The 13,071-nt window shown below is 41.1% G+C and overlaps 1 protein-coding gene across 5 annotated transcripts in view; it reads right to left on the reverse strand.

The window, feature by feature from the left end:
* The window catches only part of ART4 (ADP-ribosyltransferase 4 (Dombrock blood group)), a 19,647-nt gene extending 11,620 nt beyond the window's left edge, over nt 1-8,027 (reverse strand). For all 5 annotated transcript variants that reach the window (XM_029206343.1, XM_029206340.1, XM_029206341.1 and 2 more), the window contains exons 1-2: nt 7,115-8,027; nt 4,009-4,717 (exon numbers count right to left, since the gene is read on the reverse strand). In XM_029206343.1, the coding sequence (XP_029062176.1) occupies nt 4,009-4,717; nt 7,115-7,285 (880 nt within the window). In that variant the 5' untranslated portion in view covers nt 7,286-8,027. The remainder of the gene's footprint in view (nt 1-4,008; nt 4,718-7,114) is intronic.
* Nucleotides 8,028-13,071: the final 5,044 nt, after the last annotated feature.

The raw sequence follows: 13,071 nt of genomic DNA on the forward strand, positions 1-13,071 counted from the left end.
ATCTCATGAAGTCTGAATCTGTGAGTTAGATTGTTCAGAAATACATATTCAATCTCTTGAAAAAAAGGAAAAAATAAAAGGTAAAAGTGACATGCAGTATATCTAGTTAATCTTATTTGGTGGTAAATGTTACCTATAACCTCTTTCTGTCAAAATTTAGAGTGATGAGTGTTATTCTTTTAGAATATTGTCTATGGGACTTCCCTGGCGGTCCAGTGGTTAAGACTCCGTGCTTCCACTGAAGGGGTCCTGGGTCCAATTCCTGGTGGGGGAACTAAGACCCCGCAAGCCGCATGGCATGGCCAAAAAAAAATGTGTTTCTTCTGTCTCTTCCTTTCTTTCTATTCTAACTGTCAATATTACTGAAGTAGACTTTTGTGCCATTAAACTGTTATCCCAGCTCCATGTGCAAAGTACTTTCCCAGAATTTTTCAATTGTGTTTGAGAGGGAGGGTAACAAGTGCTATCACAACATTCCCTCCAGGCAAGTATTGCCCCCATATTATAAATGAAGAAACAGGCTCAGAGTTGTCATTTGCACAAGGCCACAGAGCTACTAACATATGCCCAGCTCTCACTGGTTCCACCATCTCTGCTCTACCCATCATGCCCTGTGGTCTCCAGATTCATCCAATTACTCATTCTTTCATCCATTCGTCTGAGACAGACACGCTACCTCAAGGTAAGTGTGATGCCACAAATTGGGAAAATTACTTTGGGATAACTGAAACCCAGAGTAAAAGAAAATAGGAAACAGTAAGTTAATAAAATAAAGACTTATAATAGTAATAGTAGCCAAAGAGTTTTGATTACTTACTTACATGTGTCACATACGGTTCTAAGAGCTTTTGCATGCGTTCCTTCATTTTCTCTTCACCGGAATCTTACAAGGTAAGTTCTATTTTTAAAAATTATTCCCATTTACATATAAAGAAACTGAGGCACAGAGGGACTAAGCCATTTGCCTGTATTCTCACTGCTAGTAACTGGCAAGATTAACATGTAAAACCACACTGACCACAAACAATTGACTACATTTTTTTCTAGAAGCATGCTTAAGAATTTTAATTATGTGAAACATTTTCGCAAATAAACCCCTCTTCTTTGTGACTCCAATGATACAGAACAGAGCATGTATTTGTGTGTCTACAGATTTTTGGCACAGATTATGTTGCTGAAAGAAGCAACAGTTAAGGACAAATAACTAACATAACATATTTTAAGTCTTCCACTGGGCCTGAAAACATGTTTCTATGGTAACAAGTATAGGTCATGTGAGGGGTGAGAGAAGAATTAGAAGAGAAAGCTATTAGTTTAGAATGTCTTAATTTTTCTTTTCTTTTTTTTTTTTTTTTTTTTTGCCGTACGCGGGCCTCTCACTGTTGTGGCCTCTCCCGTTGCGGAGCAACAGGCTCCGGACGCGCAGGCTCAGCGGCCATGGCTCACAGACCCAGCCGCTCCGCGGCATGTGGGATCTTCCCAGACCGGGGCACGAACCCGTGTCCCCTGCATCGGCAGGCGGACTCTCAACCACTGCGCCACCAAGGAAGCCCCTGTCTTAATTTTTCTTTTGCCAACTCACTCCCGTCAATGAGTTATGCTACCAATTTGACCTTTTGACTCTTTGAAGGCCACAGATTCCTAGGAACTCTTTGAACTTGAGAACTTCAGTTACAACTTAATGGAAGCAATTTTGAAATGCATTGGAGGACTGGGGAAGCTCTGCTCTTTCATCTACTGTCTCTTCATCGGGAGAACTGCAGTGTCCCTGGCTGACCCATTTTAAATGGCTTCATGTTGTTTTTCACATATTGCGTCTGTCAGATTAAAAGGGAACCGGAGAGGAAACATAAGTCACTGGCTCATAGGGACTTTTGGGGACATAGAGTAGTTTGTGGCTTCTGCTGGTGAAAAAATCGAAAGGAGAAGAAACAGTTTCCTGAGAGGATTCCAGTTTCATGAGAAATTAGATTCTGTGAATTCCCCAGGCTGAGGTTAATGGTTAGTCCAGGTGATTGGTCAGAAGTCAAGTGGGCAGCAGCAGCCATCTAGAAAAACAGGGCTGGGGAGACCACTGACCTTACTCCCTCCCAGTGAAGGACTCTCAGATAAGAAAAACATGCCACCTCCCTTCTCCCTTTGTTCATGTTTGCATCAATCTAATACTGCTCCAGGATGTTGGAATAAGCAGAGTGTTACTTATCAGTTAATGGAAATGACTGTCTCTGGCCTTACAGATAGGCCAGAGTGAGCAGGACCTTGACCTCAGTGTGGATGCCAGTTTGAGGACATTTGCAACACTGCAGCCCTGACGTGTTGAGAAACGCTGACAGGCTGAATGATTAACAGCAGCAGTGATGATGGAGTAGAGGAAGATTCGGGAATATTTCAAAGGTAGACCCTCTAGCTGGGTTGCAGTTGACTTTGAGTGTAAACGAATGCACATGTGGATAAGGACAGTCTTCCTCTTTCTGAATCAAACAGGGTACGGCATTTGCTACCGAATTTGCACAGCATTTGCTCCGTCAAACGACTGTGGCTGACAACATACAAAGATAAAATGGGATCAGCCACATGTTTTTCTAAAAAGAGACTAACACGTATTTTTATTGTGATAACTCTAATTTCTCCTGCTTTGGTTCATTTTTCACAATATCATCAAGGCTCTTGCTACAATACTGATCTGATTGATACTCCATTCCTTACAGACTTCTAATGGTTTCTCACTACTTACAGCATGGAGTTTGAAAGTCCTTGGCATGGAATACAAGAGTTTTTTTTTTTTAAACAATCTGGCCCCATCAGAACTCCCCAGCCCCTATCAGTGTCCTACTTCCTTTCTACTCTTGGCCTCTTCCTCTGTCCTACACACCCTACATTCCAGCCATGCAGAATTTCAAAATTTCCCTGAAGATACCAGGCTGTTTGAAATCTCTGTGATTCAGTATATGCTTTTTCTGCTTGAAATGACCTTTTCTCTCTTTTTTCACTGAAAACCCCCATTCCTACTTCAAGTCCCAAGTGGTCTCCTATTGTGAAGGCTTCTCACTTTCCCCAGAGAGAACGAGCGTCTTCCTTCACCGAGCAACCATAACCATTGCTTAAACATCTGGTGTATACTTAGTGCTTTTGTGTGTAGACATTTGTTCATATTTCCGCTTCTCATTAGACTAAAAATCCTCCTAGGATAGTAATTTTGCTTTTTTCATTTTGTATCGCCTGGGCCCTCCTATCTCACTTCCTGGAACAGAGAAGACGATTAAAAGATAGGAGTGGATGAGTAAATCACACCTCCTGCTTTATTTTTAGCACTTCTTTTTCATGAAATGACCATGACAAAAAATGAGCTTGAGGGAGAAGGTAAAATGTTATGTTTTATGCACTACCTTTTCCAGTAGAGATATTTACTCTCTCTGTCTAGAATGCCCTGTGTATCTGGGCCATTGCAAAGCACATTTTCCTACAGGTAGTTGAGGAGAAAGAAGAGAGGAGAAACCAAGAAACAAGGTGAGTTTTCTCTAATCTGCCAATTCCACCATTACTGAAGGCCAATATCCATGTTTTTGGCCTTTTTCCCCCAAGCTCACTCAGAAAAACAACTTTTATAAAAGAATAGGGATGTAGAAAACAAATTTATGGTTACCAGGAGGGAAAATGGGAGGAGGGATAAATTGGGAGATTGGGATTGATGTATACACCCTACTATATATAAAATAGATAACTAATAAGGACCTACTGTATAGCACAGGGAACTCTACTCAATACTCTCTAGTGACCTATATAGGAAAAGAATCTAAAAAAGAGTGGATATATGTATATGTACAACTGATTCACTTTGCTGTACACCTGAAACTAACACAACATTGTAAATCAACTATACTCCAATAAAAATTAAAAAAAGAAAAAAAATTAAAATAAATAAATAAATATTTCTTTGAAAAGATTAAAAAGTAAATGGTGGCCTGCAATCCTGGTAAGAGTGGATTCAATTTGGATCAATAACAATACCTTTTAGCAGCTGACAGTTATACGCGCTCTGGGTCCCAGCTGACTGCAATTGCAACCAATTTCCTCTTGGGTGGTAGCTCGTATTTACAACTTCAAACAGCTCATACGGAGGGACCAGGACCTCCTTTTTGAGAGAGAAGTCTTGTACAGGTGCCCCCAGGCAGGTCAATATGGTAAATAGAGTTTGGTCCCCAAACTTCTGTGCCTCTTCTCTCAGGAAAGAGGTGGAGAGGAATTGGCCAAAGCGAATGGTGGCACCCATGGGGGCTTCCAAGTAAACGCCCTTCACCTCATGGTGCACCTCATAACACAGAGAGTCATTCCTTGTGACAATCTCTTTCCTCAGCAGCTGGATTGCCGTGGTCAGGTAGTAGTGTAGATATTTGAAATGGAATGAATGTTTATATTGCTGGGGAGACCCAGCAGCACTGGCCATGGCTCTGGAGAAGTCTGAACGAACACTGTCGTTCGACGAATAAATCAAGATGGCCACAGCATGTGTAACAGTCATGTTCTCAGGGAGAGCTTTTCCTTGTCTCAACCAGGTTAAGTGTGCACGTTGCCAGACCCTGTGGTAATTCCTATGAGATTCTATTTCTTTCGTAAAGTAATCCCCTTGAATCAGGTCCTCCATGACTTGTTGGCTGCAGCCTTGGTACTGATCATCAAAGGAACTCAGTGCCAAGTCAAAGTCAATTTTAACTGCGACCTATAAGGAAAGAAAAACCTTGATTTTAATTTTTCAAATTCGATGGTGAATCTTGTTGACCTGAAGTAAATAGCGTGCCAGGTATTTCTCCAGCAAAGATAGGTCTATTCAGGATCAGCAGAGAGTTGCAATTCAGGTTCTGCGACTGCGGTGCGCCATGTACAAGTCCTTACAGGGCAAGGGAAGAAGAATGCTTTCATAGAGAAGAAAAGGAAGATGGGAGGGTATAGTAAACAGAGAGTTCATGGCTTTACATTCGCCCAGCCCTTGCCAGGAAAGAAGAGGTGTCTTTCTTCTTCCTGTTAGACCCTGCTATGCCGCAGGGCATGAGAGCTCCCCTTTCTGGTCTCCCGACTCTATTTAATGGAGGTTTCTGTTTTTTAAATTTTTACGGTGTGGTAGCAGATTTGCTACACTGTATAAGACCGAGTTGTCTGCTCAAAATCAGTATTTGCTGAAGTAAGTTTCACTCGTAACCATTACACTGATCCAGTCCTTCCTGTATCTGGGACCCATGCTAGATGTTGAATTTGGTTTGACAAATATTACTGAAAGCACAAAAAAACCTCATCTCCCCACGGAGGAAGTGACCCTTTTTGTATCAGTGAAAAGTCTTTTTGCATATTGAGTATTTTGAAGAAAAAAATAATCAAAGTTTAATTATACTATGTTTCCTCTCCTAACCACTTCACATTCTCACACAGGTGTTATAAGTAATACCTCTTTTATGAATACCTAAAACCTATATTAAGCCTTTGGCTTTGAGTTAAGAAAAGACTTAAGTGATGAGTAATGTCGGGTTCTCCAAGGGGGCCCCCAGTAAATGACAACCCTCTCCTCTGCTCAGGACTTGAAATACGAAGGCTAAAATATAATTTTTACTACTGAATGAGAACATGTTGGAGCACCCATCTTTAGGTCTGATGGCTGGTGGGCTTGTTAAGGGTAAACTCCAGAATGAGCTGACTTGCCCACTTAGCTGCAGGCAGTATTGGATTGCAACCTGTCCAGGTGAGATTCTTGCCATGGGAGGAACACAGAACTCATGCCTTTTGCCATTGGGTTAATTCCCAGGAGGAAGAAGAGCAAACACAGCATATCCAGTTATTCTTCCTGACGTTACCAGTCAAGTAATGTCTGTCCACCTCCAGGGGAGCGATGTGAGGAGAGGGTTGGACAGAGGTCAGTGGGGTTCCTGGTAAAGTCCTTCTTCTTAGAAATCAGGAGTGGGAAAAAGACATTTTCTCATGGGTAGCCAACGGAATATTACTTACTGATACCCAGTGCATATTAAATTACAGTTAGAGATTTGAAGACAAGTTCATTAAGTATCATCCGTCCATAATTGAGAGCCATATTTTTCAGTTATCTAAATTTCAAGGTGTTTCCTTCTGGGCAAAGAAATGATACTTTCCTAATAAGCAGTACTTACTAAGGAACATATTAAGAGATAAAATTCCATCCAGTGAATGTCAACAGTGTTGTAGCTGGAACTCAAAAGCATACCATTTTGTATTTTTACTATGTTATTTATGGTGAGAAGTCATCTAGTTGTGTGTAAACTGGAACAAAATTCTAAGACTGCTTAAATGATTTTAACCGATAATTCTTTAGAGCAGATTTGCAAATAGTTCTACAGAATCTAGTTAAGCCAAAACAAAATAAAAAAATCTTCTATCAAACCTTGTAAACTCCAAAACTTTAATCTATTACTAGATATCAAATGGGTATTCTGTCTTCTTTTTTTTTTTTAAAGTTGAGAGTTATGTTTTATTCAGTGGGAATTTTTAGGACTTCAAGCCCGGGAGATGGCATCTCAAGTAACCCCGAGAGAACCGCTCTAAGGAGGCGAGGGGGGAGCTAGGATATATAGGAGTTTTGTAACAAAGGGCAGGTACTCGGAACATCAAAAGATTACTGTTAATTAAAGAAAACCAGACATTAAAATTAAGGAATTTAGTGCTTTTCTATGTATGGGAAGATGCAAGAGTCTGGGCCCACTGAAACTGTTTTCTCTTAACATTAGGTTATTTTTCATTATAGAGAATTTTATAATACCTCTTTTGAGTTGATCCGTATGATACAGGATAAAGCCAAATAGACTTGGTTGATTTTGCATTATTTGTCCTACAGAAGCAATGTTTTACTTAAATTTTATGGAGAATCAAGAAAAAAATGCTATGCCTCTAGCTTCTGTGATGCCAAATCTGTAAACTGTAAAGAACTCCACAATTTTAAATAATCGTTTTCAACACTTTTTGCCAGCATTACACGTTAGTTAAAATGTCTAAGTGAAATTACATCCCAAGGGACTAAAGGTCATCTAAAGGTTGCACCAGGAGAATGCTCCATTGGAGCCCTGATCATAAAGAGATCACCTCCTCCGTGGTAACTCACCGTGGGTCTCTGCAGACTTGAGCACAGCAGCAGGAGAGGAAGTTGCCCTCTTAGGAGCCAGATTCTCACCTCAGGGGCTGCAGTATTTGGAAGAAGACTCCTCCTGCATTTGTTGGTCAAAGGGCAGCATTTGTTGGTGTTAAAAGCACTTCTTCGCCCTTGCAGCTTCATCCTGAAATCAGTTCTCAGGGTGCTCCTTTGGGGTTTTCTTGGGGTGAGTCTCAGCAAGAACCTTCCTCGCCTATGTCTATGTTGAGACTTCTGTTGACCACCACCAGCTAGCAGTTTCCAAGGGAAGAAATCAACTCGAACTCACTTGCAAAGCTGAAATCTGTTGAATAGCCAGACTTGTGCACCAAATAAGGAATTCTGAAGTGAACTCAAATTAGTTTCCAACTTAAAAAAAATCCTGATCTAGTCTCTATGCAGGGAAATTCCAAAGTCTTGTTACGGGCCTGGCTCACCAGCTTAACCTTAACTTTCTTAAGAAAGCAGGAAGGGGCTTCCCTGGTGGCACAGTGGTTAAGAATCCACCTGCCAATGCAGGGGACACGGGTTCGAGACCTGGTCAGGGAAGATCCCACGTGCCGCGGAGCAACAAATCTCTTGCGCCACTACTGAAGCCCCACGCCTAGAGCCCGTGTGCACCGCAACAACGAGTAGCCCCCGCTCTCCGCAACTGGAGAAAACCCACATGCAGCAACGAAGACCCCAGGCAGCCAAAAATGAATAAGTAAATAAATAAAAGAAAAAAAAGGCAGCAGGCAAAGGCATGCACTGTATGGTGTTTGGGGCCAAGTGGTTTTATCTTGAGCTGCAGCCTTTGAGTGATATGATTGGCTCGTGCAGGTCCCTGGGAAGATACCACCTCAAGGTGGGCCTACGCTGGGCTCATCTGGTACTGCTGATAGGCCCTGCCCAGAAGGGACTGCCACAAAGCAAAACAGTAGGGTTACTGCCAAAAAGAAAGCTCTCTTTGCTGCTTTCCCACTGCACGTTTGAAATCGTCCACTCTAGAAATTATACCTGTTCAGATGACAGATCTTCTATGTTTTCTCTTCTAAAGGCATCAGATTCTCAATCCACACTATTTCAGTCTGGAGCGAATCCAAATGACTACTGTCAGAAGACAGCCTCTGAGCAGCTGACAGCACTCAAAAGTAGGTGACATCGACCAAGAACAGGTTCCAGGGTGCTGAGTTCATTCAGCATAAATGTCCTATGAAACCCTCTCTCTTAGACACTTCCCTTTCTAGTCTGAACGTCCTTCCTCTGTTCCCAGTCCTTGGGGTAATTGTTTTTCTTGCAAATCTTTCCCACTTAACACTTTCATTATTTAACTGTGAAGGGAAATGAAATCCTGTTCTCGGAAATTCTGGTATTTTTTTCAGCAGCAGTAAATATTTTTAAACTAAATTTTCTGATAATCACAGCAGTTATGTCTCATAACAAAAGTTCAGAATATCTAGAAAAGTATAAAGGAGGAAACCAAATTACCCATAACCCATCATCTGGGGAAAGGTACTATTTAGATTTAGATTTTGGTTTTACACACACACACACACACACACACACACACACACACACATTCTAGGACTGAAATAATGTGTGCAATTTTGCATGCTGTTTTTTTCCCTTATTTTTTTTCTTCTACATCTTATGTTTCCTTTTTTAAACAATTGAGGTATAGTTGATTTCTCTTAATGTTTTAATGTAAGCATGTCCGCATGTAACTTAATACTTACTGAAAACATGTTTTTTTATGGCTGTACAATATTCTACCATCAGTAAATATGGGGTGGATCCATGGACTATACTGTCACAAAAACAGATTGGTGAATAGGACACGGACTCTTGAGAAAGACACATCAGGTCAATTCCTGGCTCTCCTACTTGATGTTTGACCTCATGCAAGGTACTAAGCTTCTCTGTTCCTCAGTTTCCTCATTTGATTTTTTGTTTTGTTTTGTTTTTTCGGTCTCACCGTGCAGCATGCAGGACCTTAGTTCCCTGACCAGGGATCGAACCCGGGCCCCCTGCAGTGGAAGCCCGGAGTCTTAACTACTGACCAGGGAAGTCCCTCCTCATTTGTTAAGGGGAGATAATAATAGTACTTACCTCTCTGAATGCTTTGATACATTTATAACCCTTTAACAGCACCTGGCACTGAGAAATTTTTTAATAAATAAAAACATTATTATTTGTACCAAAGTTTATTGAATACATGTATTACATTTAGCCTGTTTTCAACTTTGTACTATTATAAACAATGACTTATGAACATGTTTTGGACACAAATCTTTGTGTGCTTTTCTTCTTGCAACTTTAAGACACAATTTAGAGATGTGATCACTTACCAATGAAATGTATATAGTTTTGGACGTCATTGAAAACATGAGTAGTGTATGAAAATATCCCTTTAAGATTTTAATAATTCTTAAGATTCCTTGTATCAACTGTTAATTTGGGATATTGAGGTTTCATGAAGAGAACTAAAATTAGAGTCCAAAAACTTGGATTATGGGTCTAGTTCTACAGGTTGGTAGCTGAGTTTACTTAAAAAAAAAAACAACCCTGCAAGCTGTGCTGAGCTTCAGTTTCCTTAACCTTGTGGAGTTGTCAAAAATAAATAATGTGATAATAATTACCTTTTCTGGAGAGCGTACTGTACTTCAAGACCTTTTGGTATGTTATCTTAACCCACAACACAGCTATAAGGAAGAGATGTTTTAACCTCCACTTTATGGGTGTATTTGCTGAAACTCGGTGAGGGCAAATAACTTGTCAGTGATCGCAGGCTGTTTCCTCTTACCTCCATGGCCCACTGTCTCCAAAAATTCTAAAGGACTGTAAGTGTCATTTTTTTTTTTTTTTGGCCGTCCCGCGTGTCTTGCCGGATCTTAGTTCCCCAACCAGTGATTGAACGCGGGCCCTCGGCAGTGAAAGCGCCCAGTCCTAACCACTGGACGGCCAGGGAACTTCCCTTTTAACTGTCATTTTATTATTATTGTCTGTAAGGGTTTTGTTGATTTTCCTAATGTGACTGCCGCTTCCAAAATAAGACCACTAGGGGGCAGCAGGAACCTTTCTAACCTTTTTGTACAGCTGGAATTTAAAGATTGGGAAGGGGAGGAGGGAGGGGTGAGGGGGAAGGGAGGGAGGGAGGAAGAGCGAGACAGAGACAGAAACAGAGAAAAGAGACTGAGACAGAAGAAGGGAAAGAGGGAGGGAAGCAAGAGAACACCAACAATAATATCTGGGGTAGGGAAAGGCCACAGGTCTGGTGTGTGAGTGTGTGTATATTTTTGATTAAAATAAAGTTTTCTGACAATGTTTAGTCATTGAAAAAATCATCTTTTGTCTTGAGGGCTATTTTATTAAAGTTCCCATGAGAAAATTTCATATTAGTTAATTTAGAGCTTGATGTTCACCCAGTTACCATTTTCTTAATGATGCCCAGTTCTTCAAAATCTGCTGTCTTGATGGGTAAAAGGGATATGCGTCTTGAAGTTGTACAGAACTGTGTTGGTATTTTGCTTCCATGATTTCCCAGCTTTTGTGAATCTGAATAAGTAATGTCAGTTCTCCGTCTCAGCTTCTTTATATATAAAAGCCGAGATGACAACACCACTCTTGCAGGGTCGTGTTGGCAATGAAATTGAGATACTCTGTAAAATATCATGGAATGGATCCATGAACTATACTGTCTCAGAAGCAGATTGACTGATAAATAATAGAACATGAGTCCTTGAGAAAGATACTTCGGCTCAATCCCATGTTCTATCACTTCCTTAACGTTTGACCCGGGCAAGTATTTTACCTTTCTGCTCTGCAGTTTCCTGATGCCACTGACACTTAGCAGGTGCTCAAAGCATGTTGGCTACTCAGATATTTGAAGACCAACAACTCATAGGGTGTTTAACAAAGTGAAAGTTAATTTCTATCACATTTTTTATAAACAGCCGTTTAAGAAAATGTTCTGCTGATTTTCTAGAATACATTCTGAACATTCTAGACTAGTTTTCTAAAGCTACTTTCGGAGCATGGGTTGAAGGAGTCACTAGAGAGCCTTTGAGGGGAGGTTGGGGGGCGTGTATCTTTTGCCACTGGCCTCAAGGTTTGGAAATGGCTCTTGGTATTCCTTGTTTGGGTCTTACTGAACGCCTTTGGACCTGAGTTAATTTAATGGAGGCACTGCCAGAAGTCCGTGTTATCCAAAGGAAAGTAGTTTGACAGTGGTCTCAAAATTAGGTAGTCAGGATGGTTTTAACATTTTAACTCATCTGTTCTCTTTTACCCTCAAACTCTTATCGAAGTGAGCAAAACTCCTTCAATTATTTCATATTTTTTATAAATTTTTATTTAGATAAAATTTTCAACTTAGAGAAACATGGCAAGTTTCTGTGCAAGGAACATATGTATATCCAAGGAACTCCCGTGCCCTATTGTAACTGAGCAGGACCCTACTGGGGCTTTCCTGGTACAGACCCGTGCCCCATATTTTCTGCTGTAGCTCCTCTTTAAAGTAGCCAGATAATAGTATCTCATGCATATTTCCTGAGTTTTTCAGATGCTAGAAACCACCACCAAATGGAAGAAATTAACTACTTGATGATCATGAGAATGTAGCCCCCAGACCTACTGGCACCTAAGGATTGATAAGGTTAACTGCCCTGTTACCTCACCATCAACCAATCAGAGAACGGTACATGAGTTGATCACATAGTCTGGGACACCCCTCCTTCACCCGGCCTTTAAAAAGGCTTTGCTGAGCTGTGCCAAAGCGAGAGAGAGGCAGGGACATATATACAGTACAAAACGTAAGGTAGATAGCTAGTGGGAAGCAGCCGCATAGCACAGGGAGATCAGCTCGGTGCTTTGTGACTGCCTGGAGGGGCGGGATAGGGAGGGTGGGAGGGAGGGAGACGCAAGAGGGAAGAGATATGGGAACATATGTATATGTATAACTGATTCACTTTGTTATAAAGCAGAAACTAACACACCATTGTAAAGCAATTATACCCCAATAAAGATGTTAAAAAAAAAAAAAAAAGGCTTTGCTGAAACTCTTCAAGGAGTTTGGGGTCTTTTTAAGACATGAGCCGTTCCCCTTGCAAGGCCCTGCCATAAACATTTCTCTGCTCCAAACTCTAACGTTTTGGTTTGTCTGGGCTCTGTGGGTCAGGCACACGAACTGCGTTCATACTCCCCACATTCATCGATGGCTGATATTATATTTTGCCCCACTGGCTCTATCATTTTCTCTTTTTTTCTAAACCACTTGAGAATAATTTGCAGACATCATGCCCTTTGTTAATCGATAAACTGAGGCATATTAAAACATTTTAGGAGTTTGAGCAAAAATCAACTCAGATTGGGCAGTTGCCAAACAGAAGTGGTTAGGGGTGCTCCACTGAGAGGAGCTGGGCAGAGACAGAGAGAGAAAAGATGAAAGCAAGGCAAGGCAATTGCTTGATTGGCTGTAGCTTAGCATCGGTCATATTTGGAAAAGCCTCATTGGCTGTTTGTGATGAGTAGTCCTTGGGTTTTGATTTCTCCACCTTGAGGCCAGTACAGACTTAGGTTTTGGCTTGTTTGCATAGGCTGCCAAGGTACTAGCACCACCTCAGTCTCATGGTCTCTTTGTTTAATTAATTTAACACCTGTAGAGGCAGAAATTTTTCCCTTCCTCCCTTATAGGGTCTTTGGCTGGTCATCTGAAAATTAAACTGATGTAAGTAAGACAAAGTAACAGGAGAAAAACAAATTTAATTTTGTACGTGTGGGATTCCCATAAAAAATATGAAATCCAATGGCAGTCAGGTAATTGAGGCTTGTATGCCATTCTGGCTAAGGAATGGGATATGGCCCTGGGGCTTCAAAGGGGAGGAGGGCAAATCACGGGAAGATGAGAAGCGCAGATGTTTGCGCTGCCAAAGAGATAAAAAGTTATCTCT

Source organism: Monodon monoceros, unplaced genomic scaffold (genome assembly GCF_005190385.1).
Source record: "Monodon monoceros isolate NGI ecotype Baffin Bay Population unplaced genomic scaffold, NGI_Narwhal_1 Super_Scaffold_6, whole genome shotgun sequence".
NCBI lineage: Eukaryota > Metazoa > Chordata > Mammalia > Artiodactyla > Monodontidae > Monodon > Monodon monoceros.